This window comes from Phaenicophaeus curvirostris, chromosome 2, assembly GCF_032191515.1.
Source record: "Phaenicophaeus curvirostris isolate KB17595 chromosome 2, BPBGC_Pcur_1.0, whole genome shotgun sequence".
Taxonomy (NCBI): Eukaryota; Metazoa; Chordata; class Aves; order Cuculiformes; family Cuculidae; genus Phaenicophaeus; species Phaenicophaeus curvirostris.
The window spans coordinates 19,280,981-19,303,744 of NC_091393.1; the positions used below are offsets into that span (position 1 = coordinate 19,280,981).

Here is a 22,764-nt window from a genome sequence, read left to right on the forward strand (position 1 = left end):
TTTTAACAGAAGCACGTATTCCTTTGTTTGAGTTAATTTATTTGTGCCAAATAAGTGCCCCTGTAATCCTTCTGTAGAGTCTCCTTTACCCCAGATTTTTAACTGCATTTCATATAAGTAGTGAATCTGGCGTTTCTATCATACCACTTTGTAAGTGGTGTTTCTTCAGTTCCTATGTAAGTTATGGAACAGGTGATCTTGAGTGCTATCATAAGCTCATGCAAGAGAACCGGGTGATCAGGCCCAGTCAACACAGGTTCATGAAAGGCAAGTCCTGCCAAACTAACCTGATCGCCTTCTATGACAAAGTGACTCGGCTGCTGGATGAGGGAAAGGCTGTGGATGTATCTTCCTGGACTTCAGTAAAGCCTTTGACACAGTTGCTCACAGCATTCTGCTTGGAAACTGTCACCTCTGGCCTGGACAGGCGCACACTCTCCTGGGTGGAAAACTGGTTGGCTGGCCGGGCCCAGAGAGTGGTGGGAAATGGTGTGAAATCCAGCTGGAGGCCAGTGACAAGTGGGGTTCCCCAGGGCTCAGTGCTGGGTCCAGCCCTGTTCAATGTCTTCATCAATGATCTGGATGAAGGCATCGAGTGCACCCTGAGCAAGTTTGCGGACGACACTAAGCTGGGTGGAAGTGTCGATCTGCTGGAGGGTAGGGAGGCTCTGCAAAGGGATCTGAACAGGCTGGACCGCTGGGCTGAGTCCAATGGCATGAGGGTTAACAAGGCCAAGTGCCGGGTCCTGCACTTGGGGCACAACAACCCTGTGCAGTGCTACAGACTAGGAGAAGTCTGTCTAGAAAGCTGCCTGGAGGAGAGGGACCTGGGGGTGTTGGTTGACAGCGACTGAACATGAGCCAGCAGTGGCCCAGGTGGCCAAGAAGGCCAATGGCATCTTGGCTTGGATCAGAAACGGCGTGACCAGCAGGTCCAGAGAGGTTATTCTCCCTCTGTACTCGGCACTGGTGAGACCGCTTCTCGAATCTTGTGTTCACTTCCGGGCCCCTCACCACAAGAAGGATGTTGAGGCTCTGGAACGAGTCCAGAGAAGAGCAACAAAGCTGGTGAAGGGGCTGGAGAACAGGCCTTATGAGGAGCGGCTGAGAGAGCTGGGGTTGTTTAGCCTGGAGAAGAGAAGGCTGAGGGGAGACCTCATTGCTCTCTACAACTACCTGAAAGGAGGTTGTGGAGAGAAGGATGCTGGCCTCTTCTCCCAAGTGAGAGGTGACAGGACAAGGGGGAACGGCCTCAAGCTCCACCAAGGAGGTTCAGACTGGACATCAGGAAAAAATTCTTTCACGGAAAGGGCCGTCAGGCACTAGGCTGCCCAGGGAGATGGCTGATTGACCATCCCTGGCGGTGTTTAAAAGATGGATAGACGAGATGCTCAGGGACATGGTTTAGCGGCAGATAGGAACGGTTGGACTCGATGATCCAAGAGGTCTTTTCCAACCTGGTGATTCTGTTGTTCTATGATTCTGTGTAGAGCATCACGCACACAGGCAATATTAGTGAAAATACAGAGATATGTAAGAAAAGCAGGTTCACAGTGACATGAATGGAGTTTGCTGATTATTTGATAAGGAAAATAATCTCAGCAGCAGCCTATGCCAAATGTGCAGACATGTTTTTCAATTTTAGAACTCAGTGTGTTGATGCACTAGGGTTTTCCCAGCCAATAATGAAATATTGCTGGTCTTGCTAAATACCCAGTTAAGGGCTAGAAATGCTTTCTATAACCTATATTTTTCCACCTGTTTCCTCCTAGATCCTCAAATTTAAGCCAGAAATTTTTAAATTTTGTTTTGAGTTTATTTTTTTCCAAAACATAAAGTACATGTTCAATAACAGAGAGAAACGGCAGGCATCACCATTTTTTTTGACTCTAATAAAAGTTTCAGAAAGTCACAGGATGTTAAAAAGTGATCCAATGACAAGTGTTCATACACTCCAACACAAAGAACATTCACTCACTTTGAATTGCAAATGGCTGTATGTTATGGCATATACTACATTTCATCATAAAATATTTTGAGCCAATATAACATTTTATTTTCTTGTGAGTTTTAGACTGATCAATATCTTACAGCTTTTGGAATTTTAGCGTCTCTTATTAAAGTCCTCTTTACTCAGGAAGGTACTGTCAGTCTTACTGGGCAGGCAATTGAAGAGAAGGCTGATTAACCTAGTCTGATTAGCTGTGAACTGCTGCAGAAATTCTGCTGATCTGACTAAAAAAAATCATACTTTGGGGGATTTAGTAATTTTGATATTAGTTGGATCAGGTCTCTAATCACACTCTCTGAACAGCTGCATCAAAATGCTATTGGGCACCATTTTCTTTAGCAGCAGCACAGTATCAGATTGACTAACACTGTTCCACATTAACAGTAGATTATATATGAAATATTTTAGCACTCAAGCAAGTATAGCAGTCAGATCCCAAAAAGAAGCCTTGATCTTGGAAAGTTCCCTCTCATTCTTTGTAACAGAATCTGTTGACTCTTACTTTGGAGAGCTAATGTATAGAAGACAAATCTTATCCAAAGATGGGGGGGGGCGGGGGAGACAGGGGCAAATGCTATCAGAATTAATTCATTTCACACCACTGCTAAGTGATTTAAAGTTATTTCTCCATATAATTTTAATCACAGCTGGTTTTCTTTTCTAACAGGTTTGCAGCAAGGATATGGGATTTTTTGGTAGCTTTTATCTTCCTGTTCTTGTAGTGCTAGATCAGTGATTAAATGCAGAATGTAATTTTTTGCTCTCACTTGAAATACTTTCTATGATTTTTTTTCTTTTTTTTTTTAGTTTGTAAACAATTCAAACTTTGGGAAGAATGTGATGGCATTTTTCTCAGTTATGAGCAGAAAGACTGTTAAGTATGCCAAAGGTTGCACAGTAAATACAGAAGAACAAAGGGCCAAAATGTTTACAGCTACATTAAGTAGGAAATGAAGCAGCATAGAATTGTTCACTTTAGATTCAAGCTGAGCCTCAAGAAGTTGTTATGTCTTATCTCACCTTACACAAGTTCTTGAACTAAACATGAACTAACATTTTGCCACCTGCAAATTTCATGGCACAATGTGGCTACATCATTAGATGATGAAATATATTGAATTGCCTAATAACTGGGGAAATTGTAAGTACCTTTTCTATACTTTCAAAATCTCATTGCATACATTTAAACAATAGAAAGGCAAAAATTCAGATATCCTTTTATTCCAAACTACGGACATTTGAGATCTTTAGATGTCAGCAACAGGGTATACCTGTTTATTTTAATCCCAGATAATTGAGGATAGTTTTCTATGGACTCTGGTACTTTTCCTATAAAGTTATTGTGCTTTAAATCATTATCATGGATAGAGAACAAGCAGATTACAAAAAGCTGAGTTGACTAACAATGAGTATTAAAAAGTTTGCCTAATAAGCTTCTTACTCTCTCCTTTGCAGCCTTCCCTATGAAAACAAGCATGCTGTCTATTTAAATCACTATAGAGTCGGTTTCTGATTGAAGCCAAACAAATGCTGTTTGCTGCCTACCCAAAATGTTACATTAACATTCAGCAGTGACAACAGAAGACAAACACAGAACTTCCTTTGCTCCCCCAACCCTTCCTGAATGAGAAAAAGGTGATAAAAGGAAGACAGGGAAAAGAAAATAAAGCTAATTAATTAGACAGTAGGTTTTCCATAGTAGATTCTGCACACAACTTGTTCTGCTTATCTAATTATGTGCAGCACATACAACAATTGAATCATCAGCAGCATGCACCCAGCTGTTCATATGCCAGGCACAGGTGCTTGGGTTTTTTTTTTTTCCTTCCTGACCAAACAGTAGCCTATTTTTGTTATTTTTTTAATTGGAAAAACAGTCCAATAGCAATTTACTGTAAGCAGCAGTAGGATTAGCTGATCTAATCCTGCTCCCTCTTTCTTCCTCTAGCTCACAAATGAGAGGCAGATGCATAACAGGGGAAGTTTTCCAGATTCATCATTAAGCAAATCACTTAATATTGATTTAACATGCATAAATATTTAACTGCTGTCATTTAATCAGTATATTGGTCATGTTGTTTAAAAGCTAGTTGAGTTTAGATTGAGCCCTTTTAATTTCTAGTAACTTCATACAGGAATGATCAGCTAGTGAATTTAACTAAGGCAATGACAGAATTTGCAGTTATTACCTAATATGTTTGGCATTCCTGGGATGTGATCTTGGCCAAGTCTTTTCATCTATCTTTGCTTCAGCTTCTTCTGTGTGATACAAGATTCACAGAGAACTTGTGATTATAAAATTCAGTGATGGAAAAGTGCTGAGATGCGTAGCTGGACTAAAATAACCTAAACAAATAACTTATGTCTAATAGGTAAAGGTGATTCCTAAAGTACAACTCTATTGAGCTAAAACACTTAAAACCAGATAATCTTTGCTCTAACCTACCGCTGTCCTTTCTGTCCTTTCAGCAAGACATTCAAAATTTTCTCCCATAATACTTTTATATCAAGACCAGCTAAGTAAGTCGAAAATCTGGTGGTCAGCATAGCATAGTCTAGCTGGCAGTCAGTTACTAGTGGCATCCCTTAGTGCTCCATACAGTGACCAAAAGAGACAATGAATTTGTGCATTGAGTCCTTCAGAGGAAAAGAATCTTCTGACATGACATCCTTAGGATTGCTTCATCAGAAGCATATATACTTCATCAGAAGTATAGTGCTATGAATGCTCTTTTGGCCAGATTAGAAATGTTTTTACTATATCAAAGTCTTTGAAATTAATATTCTTTTCCTTTGCTAAATAAATTTGAAGGACAACTTTCTTCTCCAAACCTTGCAAGTATACAGTATGTAGGTTAGGGTGTGTTGAAATATTTAGCTTGATCATTTTTAATAAGCTTGTTTTATTCTTGCTATTTTGGTGTTTAGAGCTTTAGAGAGTAACTTGAAAGACAACTCTTCTTTTTCTTTCATTCTAAAGCAAGACTTCCTTTGTTACAACTTAAAAGAAGTTTAATAAATCCAGAGAGAAACTACAAGCAGTTTGACTTCAGGCTACTGAGGTAGAATATACCTATTATGTTTCCACTGCATTTGTGTATATTATTCTGTTACCTTAATGACTTCAAAGTACGTTCCAGGGCCAGATGGTCCCCTTCACAGTAATACAAGCTCAAGTTCATTCTTGTGTTTCTTCCTGTGATCTGTTAAATGGTATATTCCTTTCTGTGTAGTGGCCTGAAATACTCAGGATAAGAGCATCTGGAGCATGTGTGTGGTTGTATTCTGAAGGATCCTTCTGAGGCACCATCTTGAGTGGGGTTGGATGAGACCACCTCCAGAGGTCCTTCCAACCTCAATTCTGTGATTATGTGAGACAGAAAGGAGGTCTTGTCAACCTTTCAAAATGCATCATGTTTCAGTATATAGATAAAGTTTGTGATATGCCTTGTTATGAAAAATACAGTATTTTGTATGTTTATGAACTTAATAATTTGTTTTGAAGTTCCATGAATATCATATTATGTCTTTTACCAAAAAGACAGGCAGGTCAACTTAAGGGTAAGATCAAACCAAACAGGATTTATTCCTACTGTGGGAACAATCCTGAATGAATTCACACTTCCAGGTGGGAAATTTGAGATTTCACATTATTTAATAGGATAGTTAAATTTACTCTTATTTAATTTGTACATACAATCCACACTGCTGCTATCAGAGACAGCTCATTCTGAAATGTTTTTTGTCACTTGGAAATGTTTATTCTGAAAAATTGAAACTTTATTGAGTGCTTGAATTTTTACCTAAATTATCTACACAGTTAATAACATTGTGCATCCCTTTGAAATGAAATAGCTAATCTTACTTTTTTTCTTGTACTAAAATATTTTCTAATATTTCCAAATTCAATACATGTGTATTTCCATTCATAATACAAAATTGAAAAAGTGGACAGCAAAATGAAGAAACAGAGCATCTCATATGTAAGAAAAAAACAGACTGAACTTGCACAGCGAGTCATTGTGGTGTTTGTTTACGCTTTCATAATGTCCTTAATGTTTTACATTCATAAAACAGCACCTTGTTAAAAGCCTACTGTCCTACATAAGATTTTGTCTACCCATGAAGAAATGTAGCATTTTTCACATCATACAAGGTTGCTCTTTTCCTTGAACACTTCATACTTTCTATTTCTAAAATCTGATTACAGTAATCCGTCTTGTTTAAAAACAAGGGTGGCCTATGAACACACATTTACTCATGCAAGCTAAATGTATTATGTTTACCTTTGTTTTATTTTTTTTTTGCAGTTAATATTCATGAAACTCGTGTAGCATTTATTGTACAAATAATGCACTTCAGCTCAAATATGCATCACAAATCAAAATTATTTTTAAAAAGTGAGACTTTTGTAACACTTTAAAAGGTGTACACCTGGCTGTTTAAGTAGTCTTTATTGAAGCACATTCAAATCACAATATAATCTATATTTTACCTTTTTACATTCATTAGAGAATCAGCATTAAGATCCTGTACTTCTATGCATGTAGCTTCAAAGAAGACCGCAATTGAAATGTGTATAAACATACTACCATAAAGCAGTCTCTTTTTTCTTTCTTTTTTTTTAAATTGTTGGTTATAATTTAGCAAAATGTTCTTAGCTGTTCAGGTTGGATTATGTGATTTAGACAGCTTCAATTATTATGTACATGTGAAAATTTTATGAGAATCTTAATTGCTTTGACATAACAGTTCTAAAGCTCATACTTCTTTTGATGTCACGGAAAAACACAGGATATGCGTTATCATAAGCAGACTGCAGCAAAATGGCTAATGACTCTGGTCCAGATAAAGGTTAGTGAACACCTTTAATCAGTTTAGATGACAGCAGTAAATTTTAAGTTCTGTGCAGTTCCATGTTTATGTGTTCTGAAAAGACAGATTTGCTCTATCTGGCTCCTTTCTGTGTTCAAATAAATGAATATGAGTCAAGGAACAGTTTTTAAAAATGCAATTAACTGATTGCATTGCTTGGCAGTTGGGCTTCACAGATCAATAAATCTTAAAACTGGTGAGTGGTCATATCATTTAACATTTCTGCCTTGTATTTTATCTTAAGGTGATTTGCTCTTGTTTTTTGAAATTAGATTTGGAATATGCCCAGCAATTTTAGAAGCAGTGCTACCTCTCATTTATCCAAAATCAGAATTATTCTTTACATGTGTTGAAGAGGGCCTGAAGGGATTATGGTTACAAAGACGACTTAACTTTCTTACTGATGCTGTCAAAAGGACAGACAAAATGTTGGTGAAGGTCAGAGATACAGAGATTTCTCTCTTAATTGGTGTTGTAGCTTACAAAGAGAGATCAATTTTTTATTGCTGTCAGGTAAATAAGTATGGCTCTGATCCATGGCTGAGGGACACCCTCCCTGTTGAATCACAAGGTTCAGGATAGAACCCCTTGCTTTAAAAGCTCCTCCTCAAAGAGGAAGCCTAGGTGCAGCTGGATCAAACCTTAGTCCCAAACTTGGTTAACAATTCCTGTCTAAAGGATTATGTAATCTTCCCCACTCCCTCTCTAGTAAGCACTAGGTGAAGATATTTTCCTTAGTCCCTCTTTGGGGGGTACTAGGTGATGAGTCAGCCACCAGTCAGAGTTAGTCACCTGCCAGAGTCACATTATGGACTGTCACCTGCAGGGCTGTGGTTGAAGCCCCTCACAGGCTTTACAGCTGGCAGGTTAACACTTCCTACCCCAGAACCAAATGTGCAGTCACTGGTGCAGTCAAACAGTTTTGAAACCTCACAAGAAGTCTCGCTGAGACAATTTCATAATGCTGAAGCAGTAGGTGAGTTATCTAAAGCAACAGATAAAATGAGTTCAAAATTGACACCAATAAACTCACTTACTGGGTTACTGCTGGGTGATTATAACCAGTTAGCAATGATCACATATATATACGTATATAAAAGTTTAACAATTGAATCATAGAATAATTTGGATTGGAAGGGACCTTAAAGACCATCTAGTTCCAACATCCCTGCCATGGCCAGGGGCATCCCACTAGATCAGGCTGCCCAAGGCCTCATCCAACCTGGCCTTGAACACCTCCAGGGATGGGGCAGCCACAACTTCCCTGGGGAATCTGTTCCAGGGCCTCACCACTCTCATGGTGAAGAAAGTCTTCCTAACGTCTAGTCTAAATCTGCCCCTCTCCAGTTTATCCCTACTCCCCCTCACCCTATCTGTACAAGCCTTTGTAAACAGTCCCTCTCCAGCTTTCTTATAGGCCTCTTTCAGGTACTGGAAGGTCGCTATAAGATCTCCTTGGAGCCTTCTCTTCCCCGGGCTGAACAAGCCCAACTCTTTCAGCCTGTCCTCAAAGAGAGCATTTCATTCAATTCCTCATAGGGAATTGAAACTGGAGTTAGTAGTTATTTTCCTGGGGAACATCTAAAAAAGTCAGAGGTGTGATGTTTACCAAAACATTATCCATTCTTAGGAGGAAGGAGAGGTCTGGGTCTGTCAACCTGTCCATCATTTAAGATGGTAGTTTGGTTCCCTGTCCCCAACAAAAGTGGTTTCAGGTGCCAGTTTCATACTTTTGTGGTGCCTCTTTGTGAGGCAGGACAGAGTCAATTATTATGTGTTAACTGGCTCTTGGCAAGGCCTGTTTTGTCATCAGAAGCAAGACTCATCAGTTTGTCACACCCTTGTGATGAGGAGCTCAGTACATTCTTTCAGGGGTCTTTCTGAAGCAACATCAGTCTGCGAGGCCTCTGCCTCACCCCAGGTGTCATGCTGAAAGAAAAACACCATTTTTTTTATTTGCTACTTAAATGTGTAAAACTGAAATACCAGCAGGATGTCTCTTGGTCATGAATATTAGAAAAGATGCAAGCCTCAGCCTCAGGGTTTGCAATAGTTGGCAATAGAAGGAATTTTTTTCTGTAGAGTCTCCCTGGTATTTCCAGTATAAGTATAGAAATTGTTCCTTCGCTTGGCATTCAGGTTTAAGAGTCAGTTTCTCGTTAACTACATTGCTAAGCCTATTTTTCTCTCAGTTTTCCCATGTAGAGGGGAGGTAGATGTTCGTTTTAGACCATCAGAGTATGCAAAGGAAAATTAATTAGCACTGCTTGGTAGAAACAATGTATGTTGCTCATTATTGTATTTCTTCTGTCTGTAACAGGTAGGAAAAAAGAAGATTCTCAATTGGATATCATTGCAGTATCACATTGTTATCTGTACAACATTGCATTGATATAGCTTTATTCATGTGTCAGATGGCTTCCTAATTTTCATTCATAGGATTAGATTGATGTGAGATGTTAAATGAAAGACTGCATCTAAAGATGGTTCAGTATCATTCTTCATTCCTCTACTCTAGTACAATACTAAGCTCCTGCTAAGAATAAAGACTTGCGATGCTTCTGGGAGTGATAGCCCTTCTCAGGGGAGGGGAGACATAATTGGCAGGATGTTACCTGTTGCATCTCTTTGCAAGTAAATTTCCAAAGCTTTTTTGAGGCATTTTGCTGGCAAGATATTAGGACAATTGAACCCTCAGCATTTGTTTGAGTTTCTTTTTATTATTATTGTCTGAATATAATTTCTTCTCCTCAAAATATGGTATTTCATATATGTTATTACTTTCCTTGATTGCTTACTTTGTTCTAACTAATCCAACAAGCACAATTTTTATATATAATGAAAATTTCTTACCACGGTAGGCAACTTGTTACTATAAACATGTTGCATGTAAGCACTGGTTGTTGTCAGAAATGTATGTGTGCATGTATTTTCTTCAAACTTTGTCTCTCATAGCCATTTCACATGCTTTTATATATGCACGCATGCATTGATTTTTTATTTTTCTTTATTTTCACTAATGCTTTCATATAAACGAAATTCAGTTAGCTGGTAGGTAGATGTATGGTTTAATAAGGAATTTCAAGACATGATATCAGTCTGCAATGCAATGATATAGACAGTATCCAAATAGTTTTTGAAATCGGAGGCTTTGCCAAATAATCTGTTGCATATTTTGCCAGTCTTACAACAATTTTAATTTGCTCACCAGCAGATAATACTGAGTGCTTCTTATATAGAGTTATAGTCTCCTTCTACTGATATTAATGCTTTTTTAAAATGGAAACATGATTCAACACTCTTTTTCAGTGTGTTCAAAATCACTGTATCTGCTAGTGGTTTTATGTGGTTGATAATGGACAGACAGTCACGTTCCTCTTGAGAATTAAAGATCTGTGACTTGGGGAAGTCTTTTGTAGAATAGTGTTTGTGCAAAGTTAGTGTTCAGCTGCTCAATATAATCAAAGATAGACATCAATTTAGTCATTGTTTAGGAGAAGTCTCCCAACTCACTGTTCAACAATATAATATGCTAGTGATGCATTTTATTACTATTCTGACTTTTTCTAAATTAATAGAATTACGTAATTTATTTCCCCTAAAGGAAAGCATATGACTTTTGAGATAACAGGTCAATGTTAAGGACCTTGTTTGCCATTCAGTTTGATGAAATAATTTCAATTGCTCTTAATGGCAGAACAGATCAAAACCTATTATGTAATTACTTTTTATATAGTTTTCTATTCTTTCAGTGAAGATTATAGTTGAATTCCCTTCATGTTTTCCATGTCTTCCACGTTTTCTATTAGGTATTACATAGGCTTTAACTGGAGGTTTTTAACTGAAGAAGGAAGCAAACTTTCTTTTCTGTTGTTATATAATTTTTAATAAAATTCCTTGAATGCAATTACATCTACATTAAAAATCAGTAAATTACAGAAGCCATATGGGAGGGCAAGAATGAGTTGTGCAAAAGGCTGCAGGCACTTTCCCTCGAGAATGTTCATCTCTGGAGCTCCAAAGAATACAAAAGTAGAACTCTTCCTCTGGTATAATGTAGGCTCAAAGGAATATTAAATATTGCCTTAATGAAAATTAAAACAGGTGCAGCAAATGCGTGGCCAGTACATGAACCTGAGGCAATGCTATCAGAAACAAGAGAAAGCAACAGTATTCAGTCTTGAAGATAGATTACTAGGTTGAAAAATACAGGTTTTTATGAGTGGTAAAATGTGGTGGTTCCATGAATTTATCTAATAGAAAAAAGCTCACAAAAATACACAAAGAAGGTTATTATGATCCAACAGAGTATAGTCATTACATAAGCACAAGCACAGTATGTATTCTCCATTCTTCTAAATAAGAATAGGTTGTCCTGAAAATAAGATCAGAATTTAAAGTTTTTGAAGGAGTTGGTGCCTACTGTCTGGATTAATTTTGTAACAACCTATTCTTCCAATACTGCTTTGATCATGAATGATAACAATAACTAGTACAATTATGAAGACAGCAACTCTTAAATTTTGTTGTAGCTTCAAAACTCTGCATAAATATTAATGCTAATTTTTCTTGTATCCTTGTACCATTCCCATTTTTGCATGCGTGAAATGGAGATGTCACAGTCTATCAGTCTGTTGTCACAGTGCACTGATGTATTGTGTTTACACCAGCGTAGCCCCTGTGAAGCCACCGAAATTGCAGAGATATGATTAAGAGCAGAATTTACATTTTCCTGTTTGGAGCAATGAATCGTTCTGGTAGAAATGTGATTCTGCTTCGCTACTCCACTCCCATGAGATCCCCACCTGGACTACTGTGCCCAGTTATGAAATCCTCAATATAAGAAGGACATGGAACTGTTGGAACAGGCCAAGAGGAGGTTACAAAGATGATCAGAGGGCTGGAGCACCTCCCATACAAGGGCAGGCTGAGACAGTTGGGCTTGTTCAGCCTTGAGAAGAGAAAGCTCCAAGAAGAAATTATAGTGACCTTCCAATACTTGAAGGGGCTACAAGAAAGCTGGGGAGGGACTGTTTACAAGGACCTGTAGTGATAGGATGAGGGGGAATGGCTTTACATTGGAAGGAGGAAGATTTTGATTTGACATTAGGAAGAAATTCTTCATGAAGAGTGTGGTGAGGCAGTGGAACAGGTTGCCCAAGGAAGTTGTGGATGCCCAGTTTCTGGAAGTGTTCAAGGCCAGGGTGGATTGGGCCTTGGGCAGCATGGTCTGGTGGGAGATGTCCCTGCCTATGGCAGGGGTGGGTGGAACTGGATGATCTTCAAGATCCATTCCAACTCAAACCATTCTATGATTCTATTATGCCATTATTATGCTTATCTTTTATGATAAAGGATGACAAGATGACATTGTTGACTTTCTTTCAGCTTGTAAAACTGTTACCAGATGTATAACCAAGTTTCTGAGTCCTAGGAGCTTTCAAAAACCCATGTGAAGTATGTTTTGCTTATAATTATTAAGCCATACTAACCACAGTGTTCATTATGTTAATAATAGATTAATTATTACTAGATTATATGAAGGGATGTAGCAACAAGTCCAGCAAAACATCTCCTTAAAATCTAACTGGGAGAAAGGATCAAACTGCTTCCTAGTGAATCTTTATTATATTATTTTTTTATATTAATTTATCTCTAAACCAAAGAAAATACCACGGGAATGGAATAATAGAATAAATAAAAGATTTAAATTTTTCTAAATGCATTTCAACAAGAAAAATGGTTACGGCCAACGAAACAATGGCAAAAACTCAGTGTCAGATCTTTTCGTACTAAAACTGAGTGATTACATGTTGTAAACAGGTTTGAAATTTAATAAGTTTACATTGATGGTACTTAAAGTATATTCTCACAGCAGGTTAATAATAGAAAGCCAAGTAGTGTTGGTCTTAAACGGATACTTCATTTCTTCATTTCTTATAGTGTGATATATGTACGACTGGAGAAGGCTCAGTAACTTTAACATGAGAATTGTGTAAGGATGCTATTATTCTTACTGGATTAATCAGAACTGAAGAAGAGCAGGCCATATCTTTCTGTCTTTAGTCAATGTGAGTCCATTGATATGTGTTACACTTCAGTAGATTTTGGCCTGCTGCTAGAATGCCCAGGAAGTACTGGGATGACATTTTCAAAGTCAGAATTTTGACAAATGGCATTCTCCATTACAGCAAATAATGCTAGTTGAAAGTCTAGCAAGAAGAATACAATTAGTACCTTTCTAATGTCAAACTCTATTCCTTCATAGGAAAGTGTATAAAATGTCTGTAAGAAAGATCTTAAATGTCAACATACCAGTTTGATTAACATAGTGAGACTTTTTTAAAGAAAATTATGACCTCCTGGAATATGCAAAGTATTATAGAAAAAAGCTATAGGGTTTTTCTGTTTCTTGTTGTTTTTCTGATTTAAACATGTAAATTTGAAGATTATTTAAAAGACCTACATTGAAATATAGAGGAAAAGGAGTCTTTTAGTACAAATTTATTATACTACTCTGCAAAGCAGCCTGCGTATTAAATAGGAGTTCTAGTATAAAAATCATCTCTAGAGTTCAGTTCAAACTTCCTTACACATTTTGAAGTCTTGATTGAAGTGTTTATTTCTCACAGATAAATCCAAAAGTCTGACAGAAAGCCAAGTGTGTTCTGTGGATAAAACAACCCTGTCAATAAATCTATAATCAGATTCAAATAAGAAGCATTTAATTTAAAAAGGAATTGAAAGTGATGTCTGGTATTTCCATAAAACAGTATCTGCATTCAAACAACGACCACATAGTTCCTTTTTATGTGTCATTGGTTGCAACCACAATGAAGAAAGATAAAATGGAGTGTTTGGAAAACTTCCAAAGTCAAAGTATAATGTAAATGGGTCCTTTTTGCAACTCTTTTCGTTGAAAACAATAAGTAGTATTTTGCAGCAATGCAATGTGGAGCACTTCTTAGAAGAAAGCTGAACTGAAGACACAGCACTATATAAAATAGTAGGAAAAAACTCTCACTCAGTTTGAAATATTTTTCCTTTCTCCGGTAGCCAGTAACAAGACCTCTAATGTCCTTTTGAATCAAGATTAATCAGTGCAGTACTGCAGCATCCCACTACGCCACAGAAACTCACCAAGCTATACAAGGCACAAAGGCAGACAAGCAATATCATTTGTATCCTAGCTATAGTGCCCTTTATTGGCTACAAACATATCAGAGCAAATGTTTATCAGAGCAAATGCTAATTTAAGGCAGGCTACATCCCCAGAAATATTCATGTGCTGTACTATGGCCAATCTTATGTATGATAATTTGCTGTCTTTAAGGGTGCTCTCTTAAACTTTTTTATCTTTTTGTATTTTTTTTATGTTCTTCTTTTCCCACATATTCTAGTAAAATGGATCGAGGAATAAGGGAAGAATTTGAATACAAATAGCAGAATCTGATTTTTAGCATCATTAAGAGGAACAGCCATGGCAGAAGTGTTGGAACTAGATGATCTTTAAAGTCCCTTCCAACCCTAACTATTCTTTGATTTTATGTGTGGATATGGGGAAGGTGTCGGCAATAATGGGAAATTTAATATTCAGTGTAACACTGCCAAAGATTGTTAACTGTTTTTCTTCACAAAGTGAGGAACAACTCTTGAATCTTACACATATACCAGACACTCTAAGGCCTAATTAAGAAAACACTTGAAAATAAGCCATCAGCAAAACTGTCAGATTTTTTGCCCTATCAGAACAGCTTTTATGAGCCAGGGCTTCTTTTCTCCTCCAAACTCAGACGTCTAACAACTAATCATAGAATATCTCAAGTTGGAAGGGACCCATAAGGATTATAAATTCAAATTCTCTGCTCCTTGCAGGTCTACCTAAAGATATCCACATGACTGAAAGTGTGGTCCAAGATGCTCTTTAAACACTAACAGGCCTGGTGCCATGATCGCTTCCCTGGGGACCCGGTTCCAGCAACTGACTACCCTCTCGCTGAAGACCCTTTTCCCAGTGTCCACTCTGAACTTCCCCTGATGCAGCTTTATTTGATTTCCTCATGTCCCATTACTGGTCACCAGAGAGAGATCAGCAGCATCCTCTCTACTGCTCTCATCCCTGAGGAAGCGGTAGATTGCAATGAGGTCACTCCTCATCCTCTTCTCCAAGCTGAACAAACCAACTGACCTCAGCTGCCCTTCATAAGCCTTTCCCTCAAGACCTTGCAACACCTTGTTTGCCCTCCTCTGGGCACACTCTAATAGTTTGATGTGCTTCTTATATTGGGGCACCCCAGACTGCATATGGTACTCGAGGTGAGTCTTAACCAGTGAAGTGTAGAGTAGGAAAATCTCCTCCCTTGACCAACTAGCTATCTAGCTATTCTGTGCTTGATGGACCCCAAGACAGTTCACTCTTTTGGCTGCCAGGGCACACTGTTTGCTGTTATTCAAATTCCCAGTCCCCTTTCTCTGGGGCTACCCTCCAGCCTCTCATCCCCCAGTTGGTATGTATAACCAGGATTGCCCCATCCCAGGAACAAAGTTTAGAACATGTTTTTGTTTTTGTTAAATTTTATATGACTGGTGATTGCACAGCTTCCTCATCTATCGCGATCTCTCTGCAGGGCCTCACTATCCTTGAAAGGGTCCACAGCTCCTCCTGGATTAGCATCGTCAGCAAACTTACTTACTGTACATTCAATTCTTGTGTCCAGATCATTTATAAAAATGTTGAAGAAGACTGGTCCTAAAATTAAGCCCTAGGGAACCACATTGGTGACTGGCTGCCAGCCTGATGTAATCTCCTTTACTATAACTCTTCGAGCCTGACTCATCAGCCAATTGCTCACCCAATGTTTTATGGACTTCTCTAACCGTGTGCTGGACATTTTATCCAGAAGGATACTATAAGAGACAGTATCAAAATCTTTGCTAAAATCAAAACCTGCCACACCTACTGGCTTTCCTGGGTCAACTAAATGAGTGACCTTGTCATTAAAGGAAATTAAGTTGGTCAAGTAGGATTGTCCTAGTTTAGCCCTTAGTGCTTTCATCTACTTCCTCCCTTTGTCTCTCTTTCTCCCTCTCTCCCCTACTGGTATACTTTTAGAGTTTGATCAGCCCATAGCAATAAGAAAACCTGAAATTGGATGCTGAGTGGTAGTTTTGACAGATGCTTCATTGATCTCATAATAACAGACATAAAATGAAGCATTCATTTTTATAATTATCATTTCTTAGTGTTGTAATTGAAAGTGTTAAGAAACATCAAAGTCTGACCTTGTTGAAACAGAAGAGAATAAAGGACACAGGAATATTTCCTTGGAAGCAGTATGTTGAAATTAATTTTGAGAAGAGAAGGTATGTTTTTAATAATGGGAATCTTAAGACACATTTTTTAAGGAAAAAGAATTGTAAGTGCAAGAATTTTAGAAAGACATATCAGAGATTATTAATAAACTGTGAGATATACAGATTTTCACACTTGTGAATTAAATGTACTCAATCAAAAGTAAAAATCACTGTTCTTGAAAAAACTCCTGTGTTGCGTGACAGCTGGTTAGATGTTCCCTTGACAACTGCTCTGGTTAATCAAGGGTGTAAATGAAGCTGCTGTTTCAGTGTTTTGCAGGAGTCATATTAGATTTTGTCTTTAATATTACTTTTTCAGTAAAGAGGATTTCTTCCTATCATGTACTGTTAAGTTAGGTGAACCTTTGTCAGCTTGTAGGGAGAAAAATGGTGAATAGCACTAGATGTAATCCTCCAGTTGTGGCTAGAAAATAGTGAGTAGTATAACTACTTTGTAATAATTTTTCAGAAGACCAGAAACCGCGGTCACTGAGAGATCAGTGTGAGATTTTGTTCAGAAAGTCTCACCATGATAATTTAGCTCAGACAAGAACAGAAGCCAGTTCTCCTTGCAACACTCTAAGGTTTTTTTCATATCTGATGATCTGACATCTTAATTTTGTTATGCTTCTCCTTAATCTGTTAGAAATATGGCTGCACCTTCAGCACTATACAGAAAGCATAATTGCTATAAATTAAATTTTCTTAAGTATGTTTACACTACCACAAATGCACCATTTTTGCCTATTATGTAATTATGATGCATGAATGCAGTTAAAATTCTTCCAGAGGTTCCAGTCTGTGGACCTATTCTCATCCATATTGTGAAATATATAACCAGTTCAAGACACTTTTTTGTGTTTCCCTTGATATAAACTGGAAGGTGAAGCAATTGTGCTATCAATTAGGGTTTAAGTCTGTCTTTAGACTGATTAGCAGAGACATTAGCATGAATGTCGGGTTCATGCTTTCTACTGTGCTCCTTTAGTGCCACCTGGTGACTAGTTTGAAAGAAAAATAAAGTATGATTGCATTTCTCACATGGAGAAATAGCTGTGATAGCTAAGGCTAAAGGATTTGCTTAAGCAAGATTGTACCAGGTAAAATTTAATTTAGAAGTACCTCAGTCTTAGCTAGTTTAAGAGGATTTCTTTCAATATCATTTCCAGGCCTAAATTAATCCAATACTTAATATCCACAGTTGTGTCATAAGTATGAGCATGTTAGGCAAACATTGCACTTTGTTAGCAATTCTGTGTTCACGCACATAATTAATCAAGATGTAACTAGCAATGTCATTAATCACTGTCTGTAACTTCAGTTTTGCATCTCTTGAGGTCCATGAGTCTTTTGTGAAGAAACAGTCCCTGTACTAAATCGTTTGTTAATTCCTGTTCTTAACAAGCTTATATAAAATCCACAGCAGCTAAGAAAAAAATCATGTTATTCTAAGCCAAGCAGAGAAAAGAAGGCTGAACCTCTCCTTATTTCAAAACTGTGGAAACAAATATTCAGCTACATCAGGTCTGCACCATAGCATCTACAGGAGCAGGCTGAGTTCCACATGGCTTCAGACCTATTTAGACTATTGTGCGTAACATCCCCGTACGCCTCCTCCCCACACGCTCAGTTCTTTACTGCTCTGTGAATCCTTTTTATATCATTATGAGTGTGATGTGCGTGAATCACAATTTTGGTGCCTGACAAAATAATCCTGCAATAGGAAATGTATTGCATTCTCTCCTGTCACTATCTCAAGAGAGAAAAATATGCTGGCTTTGAAAGCAACTGAAATATGCCACTGAGATGTGAGGCAGATGGACTGAAATGCCTTCAGCATCTAAACGAGTGAAAAAGCACAACTGAACTAAAAATACTTCAAAATTTAAGCATGTTAGTGATTAGCCATTTTCATCTCAGGTATTCTTAATGTGAGGTCAGCATCTCATAATAAGAGGTTAATTAGAAAAATAAAGGAAAAATGTCAAGAGAATAAATAATCAGTTCAATTTTATCTTTTCCAATGTGGATAATGGATTTCAATCTTCTATGAGATGCATGCAATAATACAACTGCATTTATCCAGTTGCAAGATTAGGACAGATTTAATCTTTCATTATAAGAAAAATATTGCCAAGTTATAGAGCTACATGATGTGGTATTTCAGTTCAGATCATTTCTGCTGCAGAATATTTCAAGCACTTTCTTTTTTCTGCCATTGTTTTTAAAAACTAATATAATTGTCTCTTGCATACATCCATATTGTAGCACTTTGTGGGCTTTTTATGCTACAGTTAAGATAAAGATGGTATTTCTCTTTTAATTGCCATTTTTCATTATTTTCATTATTTTCTCAGAAAACTGTCCTTTGAGCTGTAATTTTTCATGCTCTGTCTTCTTCTAAGTGCCATTCTAAGCATATTTGTATAACGTAGCAAATTCAAACAGTCCTAATTTTGTGGTAATATAAGCATGAAAAATATTCATTTTGTTCACATTCCAAATGACAGTTTTTCCTTTCTATGACATAAGACTGAGAGAGATTTCAACTACTGCTTGCTTGAAAAACCTTGCAGAGGAAGGATCAAATGCTGAATAAAGTAGTGGTAGCATTACTAATGTGCACTCCAGAATACCAGGCAATAGATTGCTGCTTATAACCTGTGGGTTTTTTCCATTTAAAAAAAGAAAAAAAAAGAAAAAATGTTTATGCTGTCCGTGAAGATGAGATGCAGTGAACAAACACACTGTATAATAGCTACTGCTTGTAGATGATGGGGAGTTTCCCCTTTGGATTTTTTTGTTGTTATTGTTCTGATACATCTCTTCAAAGGCAGAATGGATCATCAGGTTTGCCTGCATAGGGATGACTGTGTCAGTATCAAGGAAACTTTAAGGATTATTTTACTTACTCTTATTTTTAATCTTCCATGATTTTTTCCCCTAACAAAGAATCAAACCAAGATACAAAACAGTGAAAATGTGTTGAAAGTTTACAATGCTGAATTTGGCTTCGATGGCTAATTGCTTGAAGATGATCAAACTGGCATAGACCATGTTGTTCTATTCTTTTCCATTAGATGAACATTATTCTTAATTACCTTTGCCATATCACTTAAACTTTTGTTCTTTATGGGCTGGGCTATTAAAATAGCTGATAATAAGTGGTTAAACTTTGACTTGATATAGAAACTGCAGCAGATGCAGACTTCAGAAACCTTCCTGGAAAACAGGGACAAGGTAGGAGCAGAGGGTAGGCTTTGACATGATTATGTTAGGTCTATACTACAATATCCACTCTGAGTAGAAAGCATCAAGGAAAGGTTATGAGCTGGTTTTCATCAAGAGAATGCTAACCAAGCTGATTTTCTTTTCCTTGAGAAAGTAATCTTTATGCGCTGTGACTTATCTGGACAATTCCCAGCACCTGAAATATGTATAGGAATAAAAAATAAAATTCAAAGTATATTTTACATATCAAGAATTGGTTGCAAATCACAGTAGATGGAAGTACTACCTCAAAACTTTTCTTCATCTGAAGTATCTTAAAAGGACATCACAAAACTATCTACCAGTATACCCATTATTTATTAAGGAGGAACTTCTATTTACTCAATTCACATTTCATAATGGAATTGTAAGATCAGCAAACATCACTTCTTGTTGATTCAAAATCAGAACGTTAACTTTAAACTATATAAGAAGGAACTTAAAATATACTTTAAAACAACATATTTTTTAAAAAAAATTAAACAAGAATGAAGGATGAACATTTTCCAAACTCATTTGAATAGTCTTGGGATCTAGATTGCATTTCAAGGTGCGATAATAGAAGATGCCATCCAAATAGCTTAGTCTTTAAAAAAAAAATTTAAAACATTGCTGTTCCTGGTTCAAACATAGCAGGTATTGGATACTTAAAAAGGTGAAATAATTTAGCACATTTCAGCCCTATGAGCAGAGTACAGTGAAAAGCCTGTGAGATAGTATTGACTGAATTAGCTCTGCAGCCAGAAGCAATATAACTATTGGAAAAGTAGGATTTATTAATATGGTTACATCACTTGCTGATACAAATATACTGCCCATGAGATGTGTTTTTTTGCTGCTCACTCAGAAATCACTGCACTGCAGTGAATGTTATAAATATTCATTTTTATATATACATTTTTGTTAATACAATGTTCCCAGTAACTTCAGAGGTGAAAACTGAAACTCTAAATTTCATATTGAATCTACTGACAGGATAAAAAAGTTATGTATTTGAGAGCACGGTAGGTCTTGATGTGGTTCATTCAGGAGTAAATTCGACCTCGGCAGTGCTGAGGTCGTCTCTAAGATTAGTAATATATAGTTCTAGAATTCAAGACATAATGGGCTTTAAAATATGTTAACTTTTTCATGTCCATGGCCTAATATAAAATTTCTTCTTTCCCAACACATAATAGTTTCTGAGATTCCTGTCATTGTCTTTTAGCATTTCTTTGGCTAATAAAATGGAAAAATTGGCAATCCATATAAATGTATATATGGACACTTCTGGAGAAATAACAGAGCTCAGTTTTAAAGAACCTATTCACTACTATTCTCTTATTCTGCTATTGTTGCAAAACTGTTTACGCAAATTTCTTTTGTAAATACAAAGCCAGTATATTTGAAAATCATCTTGTTGGATTGAATTTTTCTTGTTGATAATATTAATAGCATTAATCTGTCTCATCACAGAACAGACCCGAAGAATTCTGTTTTATTGAATACTCACTAGTATTTACTTTACAAATTCCCTTAACCCTGCATTGTTCTTTATCTCTGAAGCTCAGTACCAGAGTTTCTATTAACAGCACACTTCCCAAGTAGCGATAACTATTATCACAGTGTAACCTTGATGCTCATAGGTATGCAGCCTTCCATTTCCTATTCCATTTCTTACTCCATTTCTGTTTCCCCTTAGGGCAGGAAAAGGAAATTTCCACCTAGGGAGTTCAGCATCATTCAGTGTTGATGTTGCTTGTCCAGCAGTCCTCTGTATTAGGGAGACCATATGTCAGCTACAGTTAGCACTTATAGTTTATCAACATCCACTTACAGATGTTGAAAACTCTTTCTTCTTTGTCTCTGTATAGATTTGAAACACTAGAGTCCAGAACAGTTATAAAGCAAATAGAAGGGGGGGGGTTAGTAGAGGAAACTTACATCTTTTGTCTCCTGGGTAGTCCAAGTAGACATGAAACTGGAGTATTAGTTCCCAAAGATTGTCATCCTTAATGAAGGAGAAAGCATCTTTGTCACCTTGCCTTTGCTGTGTGAAGTTTGAACACTCTGCTGTCAACAGCAAAACAGTAATGAGTTCTTCCTTTTCCTCCCAGCTATATGTTGCCTGTGAGCAGTCCTGAAGGTTACTGTATGATTGAAATGGCTGTAGATGGAAACCCTCCTGTACAACACAGACTTTCTCTCTCATATCGAGCATCTCAGGTGAGTCTGCAAAACCTAAAAAAGTAGGTATTTGCTTTGAAATTTTCATCGGCATATGCACTATATGCATTATTCTCAAAGGAGAAGAGGCATTCTCACTTTTTCTAAAGGCAGAAATGTCATTCCTTCTCAGATATAATTGTATGTGTTTAGTATCTCTTCAATATATATTTTCACATCAAGCATCCACACTACTTCCATTAATTTCTTCATCTTACCTGACTCTGAAACTCTATTTCAGCTGCCTAAAGTCCATGAAAAGGACACTGATATTGTGAAGGAAAAAATAATACATTAGCAATGTCATTTAACGAGGCCATGGTGTTATTAGAAATAATTCAGATATTGTTAAGCAGTCTGTATCTAGGGGTTTTCTTTCAATCTGTTATAAACAATTAACTTGCATTAGTTATTGCTATTAGCTTAATCAGTTGTCTGCTCATAGCTTTCAGATGATCAACCTAATGTTCTGCTGCAGAAGGTTCCTTTGTGTTTCAGGTTCATAACTCTGACAGAATCTTAAGCAATAACTTTTTATATCTACTTCTTAGTGAATCTGGGGAAAGAACTTACCTGCCAGAACCTAATTATATAGAGAAGCCAGCAATACCTTACTCAGAAAAACTTACAGGGAGCCACCTTTGAGATCATGCACCAATTCATTCAGAATACTTCTCTCCCTAATCAGGAAATGTCTTTGGTTCCTAAGAAAGTCCAAAACTCTTCTCTGATTCTTTTTGTGGAATCTGAAGTTAAGCTTTGGTTCATATCATCGGCAAGTTTTTGAAGTGCATGTTCTAGTCATTCCCCCTTACCACACTTTGGTTCTCATTGCAGAACAATCCTGGAGCATGCCAGCTAAATTCTTTTAGGGTAAAGCAGTAAAAAAGATGCTGTGCATGAGTGTACTTAGTGTTCTGTAACCTCTAATTGGTATTTCATGGTACCAAATAACATGTAATCCAGAAGAACCCCTTATACGGTACGTAGTGTGAATGTCATATCCTTATGACTAACTATTACACTTTACAGATCTGGTCCTAATGTCT

The 22,764-nt window shown here is 37.1% G+C and overlaps 1 protein-coding gene across 3 annotated transcripts in view; it reads left to right on the forward strand.

The window, feature by feature from the left end:
* EYS (eyes shut homolog) overlaps positions 1-22,764 on the forward strand; it is a 774,985-nt gene that overhangs the window by 636,894 nt on the left and 115,327 nt on the right. For all 3 annotated transcript variants that reach the window (XM_069851470.1, XM_069851468.1, XM_069851469.1), the window contains one exon: positions 21,607-21,715. In XM_069851470.1, coding sequence (XP_069707571.1) covers positions 21,607-21,715 — 109 coding nt within the window. The remainder of the gene's footprint in view (positions 1-21,606; positions 21,716-22,764) is intronic.